Source organism: Priapulus caudatus, unplaced genomic scaffold, assembly GCF_000485595.1.
Source record: "Priapulus caudatus unplaced genomic scaffold, Priapulus_caudatus-5.0.1 Scaffold987, whole genome shotgun sequence".
NCBI lineage: Eukaryota > Metazoa > Priapulida > Priapulimorpha > Priapulimorphida > Priapulidae > Priapulus > Priapulus caudatus.
Genome location: NW_014578048.1, coordinates 84,332 through 93,070, shown reverse-complemented (window position 1 = coordinate 93,070; position 8,739 = coordinate 84,332). Strand labels below are relative to the sequence as shown.

At 43.9% G+C, this 8,739-nt stretch overlaps 2 protein-coding genes across 4 annotated transcripts in view; both read left to right on the top strand.

Moving 5' to 3' along the window:
- The first annotated feature begins 2,197 nt into the window (after positions 1 to 2,197).
- The window catches only part of LOC106814832, a 9,781-nt gene continuing 3,239 nt past the window's right edge, over positions 2,198 to 8,739 (top strand). The window contains exon 1 of the mRNA XM_014819190.1: positions 2,198 to 4,761. Coding sequence (XP_014674676.1) covers positions 2,361 to 4,761 — 2,401 coding nt within the window. The 5' untranslated portion in view covers positions 2,198 to 2,360. The remainder of the gene's footprint in view (positions 4,762 to 8,739) is intronic.
- On the top strand, positions 4,910 to 6,667 carry LOC106814833. 3 transcript variants are annotated; one of them, XR_001394670.1, is made up of 3 exons: positions 4,910 to 6,025; positions 6,409 to 6,461; positions 6,606 to 6,667. XR_001394670.1 is itself a non-coding variant. In XM_014819192.1 (2 exons), exon 1 carries the CDS (start codon positions 4,937 to 4,939, stop codon positions 5,702 to 5,704), a length of 768 nt encoding a protein of 255 aa, XP_014674678.1. In that variant the 5' UTR covers positions 4,910 to 4,936; the 3' UTR covers positions 5,705 to 6,025; positions 6,606 to 6,667. The 3 variants fall into 3 exon arrangements, 2 of the variants coding, with proteins under 2 accessions (XP_014674678.1, XP_014674677.1); XM_014819192.1 differs by lacking the exon at positions 6,409 to 6,461; XM_014819191.1 differs by having other exon boundaries at positions 4,910 to 6,461.

Sequence of the window (8,739 nt, the reverse complement as noted above, 5' to 3'; positions counted from 1 at the left end):
GCTCTCTCTCTATCTAGACACCGTGCAATCAACCACCAATACCTGTGTTTAGTAGGTACATAACACACGCTCGACATCCACTATAGTTCTTATATTATATATATATATATATATATATATATAGCGTTCGCCGTATTTAAGCGAAACGATATTTCCTACCCATGAGCTTACGCTCGAGTTCGATCAATGGATTAGTCAGTGTATATGTGATAGCAAACAATAACACATGTAAAATCCACGCCACAGGCTTGGCCTAGCATTCATTCAACATCGTTGAAGAGTTGGCAAGAGCGCTGTTGCACCACAAATTGTCGCCTCCTGCACAAATTGTCGTCGGCGACAATTTGTGTTGCTCTTGCCGTTCCCAATTTTTAATCTCACTGGTGACAATTTGTGCAGGCAAAATGAAACCTAACTCCACAAATTGTCACCGCTTGCACAAATTGTCGTCAGTCGCTGTCATTAAGCTACGGAAGATAATCACGATTACAAAGATGATGATGATGATGATGATGATAATAATCAGTGTTGGGGGACTCGAGGCCGGCCTCGGCGTCCATACATACATACATACATGCACGTACGTACGCACGCACGCACGCGCACACGCACACGCACACCCTCCACACACACCCCTTCACACACACCCACACCACACACACCCACGTACCACGTGTGAACACACACACACACGCATGGGTTCATCCGGCAGTAACATGGGTCCATCACGCAGTAACACGGGTGCAACTATAACTAGCCTTAGTCCAATAGACAGCAACATGGGTCCATCGGGCAGTAACATGGGTCCATCAGGCAGTAACATGGTTACATCAGGCAGTAACATGGGTCCATCAGGCAGTAAAACGGGTTCATCAGGCAGTAACAAGGGTCCATCAGGCAGTAACACGGGTGCAACTATAACTATCATTAGTGGTTACATATATATATATATATATCCACACACACACACGCACGCACGCACACACCGCACCGCACGCACGCACGCACACACACACACACACACACACACCACACACACACACACACACACACACACACACACACACACATCATATATATATATATATATTAAGAGTACATAATGGGTGATGTACAATCCTCTATGGATAGTAGTTGAGATTTCATTAGGATTTTCTCGATAGAGGGCGTTGCTTGTTGATTTCAATAAAACAAGCGGGGGCTTTTTTAGAACAAAGGAAATGCAAGGTTTCTGGTGCTTGTGGAGTAATCGGCGTTTTGTTGTGCGATATGGGAGAAATAAAGGTAAATATTGTTAGGTGAATATAATTAAGGACAGACAGAGTATGCTAGAATTCACACACTGAAACGAACATTGGAGAAACTGTATAAGACTCTTCTACTCTGTTATGTGAAGCCAGCATCATTGAATAAAGGGGCCCTGATGGATGTTGCCTTTATGTCAAGCTACAACATCAAAGCTTCTAAAGATGTTATGATTGGGACTCAGGCTAAAAGCTTCATCACTTCATCTGGACTGGAAGTTCAGTAGTTCAGCAATTCTACAAGGACGTCATATCCTTCTATCAAACTGCTTGCCAGTACATACAACAAAATATGAACCCAGCTAAGGAGCCCATGTGGAGACATGCAGAAGTTGCAGACATGTCCCTAAGAGACAGAGTTAGCTTTTCCTCAATTGAGTACTTTGTGGAGAGATTCCCCTGCATACAACCCGAAGGTTCCTCTCTGGATGAAATTCAAATGGAATTCTTGACCTACCAAGCGGACACATCAGACCAATTGGAATCTTCTGAAGCAGATGAGCAGTGGCAAAAGCTGGCAATGGTCAAGGACATTGATGGTGCAGTAAAATTCAAATATTTGCCTGCAGTAATGAGGTCAATCTTACTGATCCCTGTTAGTAATGCGTCATGTGAGCGTATTTTCAGTCTCGTTCGAAAGAACAAAACAGACTTTAGGTCATGTATGGGAAACAAAACTCTGGAGTCTGTTCTGATAATGAAAGCACATGGTGGTGTATGTCATTCCACAAATCTGTCCGACAAACTTCTGAAGAAGTGCAAGTCATCCACTTACCATTCACTTACATCACAGTGATGTACCTTCAGACAGTGAGACCAGTGTGCATCAATGGCTGGTAAGTCATAAGACTATCAGTGTGTGTGTGTGTGTGTGCGTGCGCGTGGAAAAGGTTCAGCAAGCACAAAGAAGAATCTATTAAGGTTGATAATGATAGTAATAATGACAATGTGTCTACTGATTCCAATGAGAATGCATCTGTAGCGAGCGGTAATAACGGTGTAACGGACTGGGGTAGCTTGTTTCAGGCTTTGTCCTTACCCAAGGCGCAGATTACAATGTTTGAAGGGAATCCTTTGAAGTACCATTCTTTCATCATGTCATTTCAGAGCATGGTTGCGAATATCCCGAATGACAGTATTAAGTTAAATAACCTAATATCTTCATGTAAGGGTAATGCACGGGATGCCATTGAGTTCTGTGTCATGAAGCCTCCTGAGGAAGGATACGCAGCTGCTCTGGGTGCACTGAGATCAAGATTTGGTAGTAATGTGGTTGTTAGCCAGGCCTGGATCAGCAAGGTCATAGATAGGGAAAGTGTAAGCGTAACTAATTTGAGCGGATACGCTGCCGACTTGGAGAACTGTCTGCAGTCACTGGAAGCTTTAGGCTATTTGAATGAGCTCGATAACCAGGCCAGTCTGAGGCAGATTGTGTCTAAGTTGCCTAAGTTTCTTCAAAATAGATGGAGAACAGAAAATCAAAGGATTAAAGAAAGAGGTCGCGAGTCTTCGGCAAATCTGGCAGCCGCAGCTTCAGTGCATGTTGCGAGAGAAGATTCCGGGCGAGTTGCCAGACTGGCTGATTTAGTTAGATTCATCAAGCGGGCTGCTGATGAGGTTGAAGATCCAGTCTTTGGAGATGTCGGTGTCAGTAAGGCCTCTGAGAGAGCGAGGTTAAGTAAACCGTCTGAGAGAATGAGACCGAGTAGGCAATATGATAAGATGCTTGTAAACCAGGCTGCGTTCACACAAGGCGTATCCAAGCCTCCAAGATGTTGGGTTTGCAAGAACAATCAGCACTGGACGGACCAGTGCACTCTGTTCGAGAATGCCTCGCCGCCTGAAAGGAGGAAGATGTGCTATGACAACTATGCCTGTTACTCTTGTCTAAAGGTAGCTGGGCGAGGGCACAGGGAGTCCACCTGCTCTAAGAGGAAGGCTTGTGGTGAAACAACAGCTAACGGGGCATGTAAGGAATTCCACCACAAGCTCCTGCACGTGAGGAAGGAGGTTGGACAAATAGGGAATCTCAACATGTCGAAGAATAAGGACCCTATGTTGAGCATCTTGGATGTTGAGGTGTTAACGAAAGGTAGAAAGGAAGTGTCCAGCGTCTTACTTGATAAAGGTTCCCAGGGAACTCTGATCAGTAAAGATTTTGCAAGAAAGCTGAACTTGAAGGGCAAAGCGGTAGCTGCAATTATAACGAAGGTTGGTGGAATTGAAGAAGAGTTTCAATCAACACTCTATGAGCTAACGCTGCGAGGTGAAGACAGCATGACTCACCGCATTTCAGCTTTGGAAATAGGACACATCAACGATGTAAGAGAGGTCGACGTAAAGCAAATGGAGCGACTATTCAAGATGAAGCCTGGCACACTGAAAAGAAGAGGTGGACCAATAGATATTCTGATTGGTGTGAACTATGCACATTTGCTTGCAGGTGAAGAATCTGAGTTGAACGGTATTGTCGCCCAGAGAACTCCTCTAGGATGGACAGTGTATGGAGGGGAAGAGACCACGACAGCTAATCAGGTTATGCATATGCAGATCAAGAAGCCAGTCGACCTGGATGACTTTTGGAACACTGAAGCACTAGGGGTGGACATAGGACCTTGCGACTGCAAGTCCTTGGAAAGGGCCACTGAGAAGCTGGAGGGCAAAATTATCAGGGAGTCTTGTACCAAAGTCGGTAATCAATGGATGGTTCCTTACCCTTGGGCTAAGGATCCGTGTGATCTGGAGGATAACCGGTATCAGGCTAAGAAGATTCTAGTTGGACTAGAGAAGAGGCTGCTAAGAAACAAAGGGCAGGCAGAGGCTTATGACAAGCAGATGCAAGAAATGGTAGAGATGGGATTTTCGCGCAAGTTGACGCCAGAAGAGGTCGATAGTTATCAAGGCCCTGTTCACTATATTCCTCACCATTCAGTTGCGAAAAGGGATAGCTCCAGTACGCCCTTGAGGATTGTCTTTAATGCATCTAACAGATACAATGGCAAATGCATTAATGATTGCTGGATGAAGGGACCGGATTTGTTGTGCAGCTTATTTGGTGTCATCTTAAGGTTTAGGGAGAACCAGGTAGCATTGGTTGGCGATATCTCTAAGATGTATCACAGGATATTGATACCTACAATCGATCAGCATGTGCATGGATATTTGTGGAGAGATCTAGATGTCGATAGAGAACCAGATGTGTACGTCAAACATGTGTTGTCGTTTTGGGATAAGCATGCTGGAACCATGGCAATCACTGCACTGAGGCTGACAGCGGATGAAGGTCGAGAGGAATACCCGCGAGCTGCGGAGGTGATAGAAGCCAACACTTACATGGACGACATGTGTCCGTCTGTTAAGTCGGAAGCAGAAGCAACACTGGTGCAAGAGGTTGATAGACTGCTAGCCTTAGGTGGGTTCGAGGTTAAAGCGTGGTCCTCGAATATAGATCTTGAAGGTACGAAGTGTGAAGTAGTTGATAAGCTTGAAGTTGCAAGACCGGAGTTGTTTGGTAAACAGATGGTTGAAGTAGGACATAGATCGGAACAGAAGGTGATAGGTGTTTGTTGGAACCCGAATGATGACACTTTCGTGTTTANACGAAGGCTTTGCATTTGGAGTTGTTGGACAGTATGTCTAGCGACGCATTCCTGATGGCTTTCAGGAGATTTGTTGCGAGGAAGGGTCTGCCTAAGGAGTTATGGTCTGACTGTGGGACAAATTTTGTAGGGGCGGAATCTGAGTTATCGGAGTGTTTTGAGCTGATGAGCACAGAGCTTCAAGAGAAGTTGGCAAGGCAGCAGGTTGAATTTAAGTTCATTCCACCAGGTGCTCCACACTTCGGAGGCCTCTGGGAGAGAGAAGTCAGATCGGTCAAGCATGCAATCATGTGCTGCTTAAAGGATAGGGTCGTGACAGAAGTCTTGCTGCAGACAGTGCTTTGTGAGGTAGAAGGTTTGATGAATTCAAAACCTTTAGGTTACGCATCGTCAGATGTCGCTGACGTTGATCCGATAACACCGAACATGTTGCTAATGGGTAGACGGGACTCATCATTACCCCCCGTAGCGTTCAATCAGGGAGAGGAACTTCGCAGTAGGAAGCAATGGAGACATGTGCAGTTGATCGTAGATTTATTTTGGAAGAAGTTCGTGTCAGAATATTTGCCTAGCCAGCAAATCAGAAGGAAGTGGACTAAGGAAACAGAGAACCTGAGAAAGGGTGACCAGGTGTTAGTGATTGATAATCATGCACAGCGAGGTGAATGGTCGGTCGGTGAGATAGTCGATGCTCATCCAAGTGAAGATGGGAGAGTGAGAACGGCTGAGGTTAAGGTCAACCAGAAAATATATAGGCGACCGGTGGTGAAGTTGATTAAACTGAGTAAAATGAGTCAGTGAGTTCAGTAGTATGTGGTAATAGGGCGGGAAGTGAGTGCCCCCTCTATAGTTTTTGTAGGCCAATGTATAATAGGTTTGGCATATGGTTGTATTTGTAGGTTTTTGTACTTAATTAAGGTTTAATGAGATTTCCTCATTGGCGGGGGAATGTACAATCCTCTATGGATAGTAGTTGAGATTTCATTAGGATTTTCTCCGATAGAGGGCGTTGCTGTTGATTTCGATAAAACAAGCGGTGCTTTTGTTAGAACAAAGGAAAGCAAGGTTTCTGGTGTCTGGGGAGTAATCGGCGTTTTGTTGCGATATGTGGAGAATATAAAGGTAAATATTGTTAGGTGAATATGATTAAGGTGTAGCGTTTATAGGTGATCGTTAGTGTAATGTTATCTAGTCGTGTAATAGCTTGATTATGTACTTTGTATGTTCAGAGATGCTGGTTTCTGTGGCTATGATTAGAAATGGGTTAATTGTTGCTGGTTTGAAGCGAGTGTGGTAGTATAGAGAGCCGTTGAGATCAATGATGTATATGTTAATCAAGATTGTTGATGAATGTGGTTTTTATGATGTTGTGTTAGATTATGAGCTTGTGGTAATTCGAAGTCAGGAATCCTGTGTTGTATTGATATGTATGTACGCAGGTAGCATTGTAATCGGCTAGCTGATATTGTGAATTACATTTTTTGTATTTAACATTTGTTGTTCAGGTTGTAAGGCTGTTCTGTTCACGGAGCTGGTGTTTAAGAGATCCGGCGGAACAGTAAGTTAGCATCTACTATGATTCAGGCATAATTAGCAATTTGCATAATTCCGATTAGGTCATTTATGGTGTTTATGAATATGAGAATTGTTAGCACGCTCATATATTAAAGACATGTATGATGTATGTATTTGGTTTTTGCAGAATTGAATGCTAACTAGCTACCGTTGATACGGTTGGTACGTTAATAAAGCATCTCAATCAAAGTCGGATTCTCTTGGTGTATTCGTCGACTCTTGTAGTCAAGTCTCATCTTTCCGCACAATAGTACTATATTATCAAGAGCTAATAATACCTCTAGGTATTATTAGCTCTTGATATTATATATATATATGTCATAATATAAAATATAATATCACGCACGCACGCACGCACGCACGCACGCACACACACACAGACACACGCACACACACACATATATATATATATATATATGTGCATGCAGCTACGTTACGTATACGTACGGGACAGATNCAGGAAGAAGACGAAGAGAGAGTGATCGATGACGTAAGGAATCGTTACCTTAAAGTAAGGTTGATAATGAAAGTAATAATGACAATGTGTCTACTAATTCCAATGAGAATGCATCTGTAGCGAGCGGTAATACCGGTGTAACGGACTGGGGTGGCTTGTTTCAGGCTTTGTCCTTACCCAAGGCGCAGATTACAATGTTTGAAGGGGATCCTTTGAAGTACCATTCTTTTATCATGTAATTTCAGAGCATGGTTGCGAATATCCCGAATGACAGTATTAAGTTGAATAATCTAATCTCTTCATGTAAGGGTAATGCACGGGATGCCATCGAGTTCTGTGTTATGAAGCCTCCTGAGGAAGGATACGCAGCTGCTCTGGGCGCGCTGAGATCAAGATTTGGTAGTAATGTGGTTGTTAGCCAGGCTTGGATCAGCAAGGTCATAGATAGGGAAAGTGTAAGCATAACTAATTTGAGCGGATATGCTGCCGACTGAGAACTGTCTGCAATCACTGGAAGCTTTAGGCTATTTGAATGAGCTCAATAACCAGGCCAGTCTGAGGCAGATTGTGTCTAAGTTGCCTAAGTTTCTTCAAAATAGATGGAATACAGAAAATCAAAGGATTAAAGAAAGAGGTCGCGAGTCTTCGGCAAATCAGACAGCCGAAGCTTCAGTGCGTGTTGCGAGAGAAGATTCCGGGCGAGTTGCCAGACTGGCTGATTTTGTTAGATTCATCAAGCGGGCTGTTGATGAAGTTGAAGATCCAGTCTTTGGAGATGTCGGTGTCAGTAAGCCCTCTGAGAGAGCGAGGTTAAGTAAACCGTCTGAGAGAATGAGACCGAGTAGGCAATATGATAAGATGCTTGTAAACCAGGCTGCGTTCACACAAGGTGTATCCAAGCCTCCAAGATGTTGGGTTTGCAAGAACAATCAGCACTGCACGGACCAGTGCACTCTGTTCGAGAATGCCTCGCCGCCTGAAAGGAGGAAGATGTGCTATGACAATTATGCCTGTTACTCTTGTCTAAAGGTAGCTGGGCGAGGGCACAGGGAGTCCACCTGCTCTAAGAGGAAGGCTTGTCGTGAAACAACATCTAACGGGGCATGTAAGGAATTTCACCACAAGCTCCTGCACGTGAGGAAGGAGGTTGGACAAATAGGGAATCTCAACATGGCGAAGAATAAGGACCCTATGTTGAGCGTCTTGGATGTTGAGGTGTTAACGAAAGGTAGAAAGGAAGTGTCCAGCGTCTTGCTTGATAAAGGTTCCCAGGGAACTCCGATCAGTAAAGATTTTGCAAGGAAGCTGAACTTGAAGGGCAAAGCGGTAGCTGCAATTAGAACGAAGGTTGGTGGAATTGAAGAAGAGTTTCAATCAACACTCTATGAGCTAACGCAGCGAGGTAAAGACAGCATGACTCACCGCATTTTAGCTTTGGAAATAGGACACATCAACGATGTAAGAGAGGTTGACGTAAAGCAAATGGAGCAATTATTCAAGATGAATCCAGGCACACTGAAAAGAAGAGGTGGACCAATAGATATTCTGATTGGTGTAAACTATGCACATTTGCTTGCAGGTGAAGAATCTGAGTCGAACGGTATTGTCGCCCAGAGAACTCCTCTAAGATGGACAGTGTATGGAGGGCAAGAGGCCACGGCAGCTAATCAGGTAATGTGTAATGAAGATAATATTACCAAGAGGGAAAGTTGATTACAACAAACTAATTAAAGGCATAATTCGACCATTGATTATGCAATTTTAACGAATGCTACAGTAACTGGCACCTTGTGTAGTTAATAAG

Bases quoted from the DNA above. Each gene is read 5' to 3' on its own strand.
- LOC106814833 (XM_014819192.1), top strand. From the start codon at position 4,937: ATGTCTAGCGACGCATTCCTGATGGCTTTCAGGAGATTTGTTGCGAGG.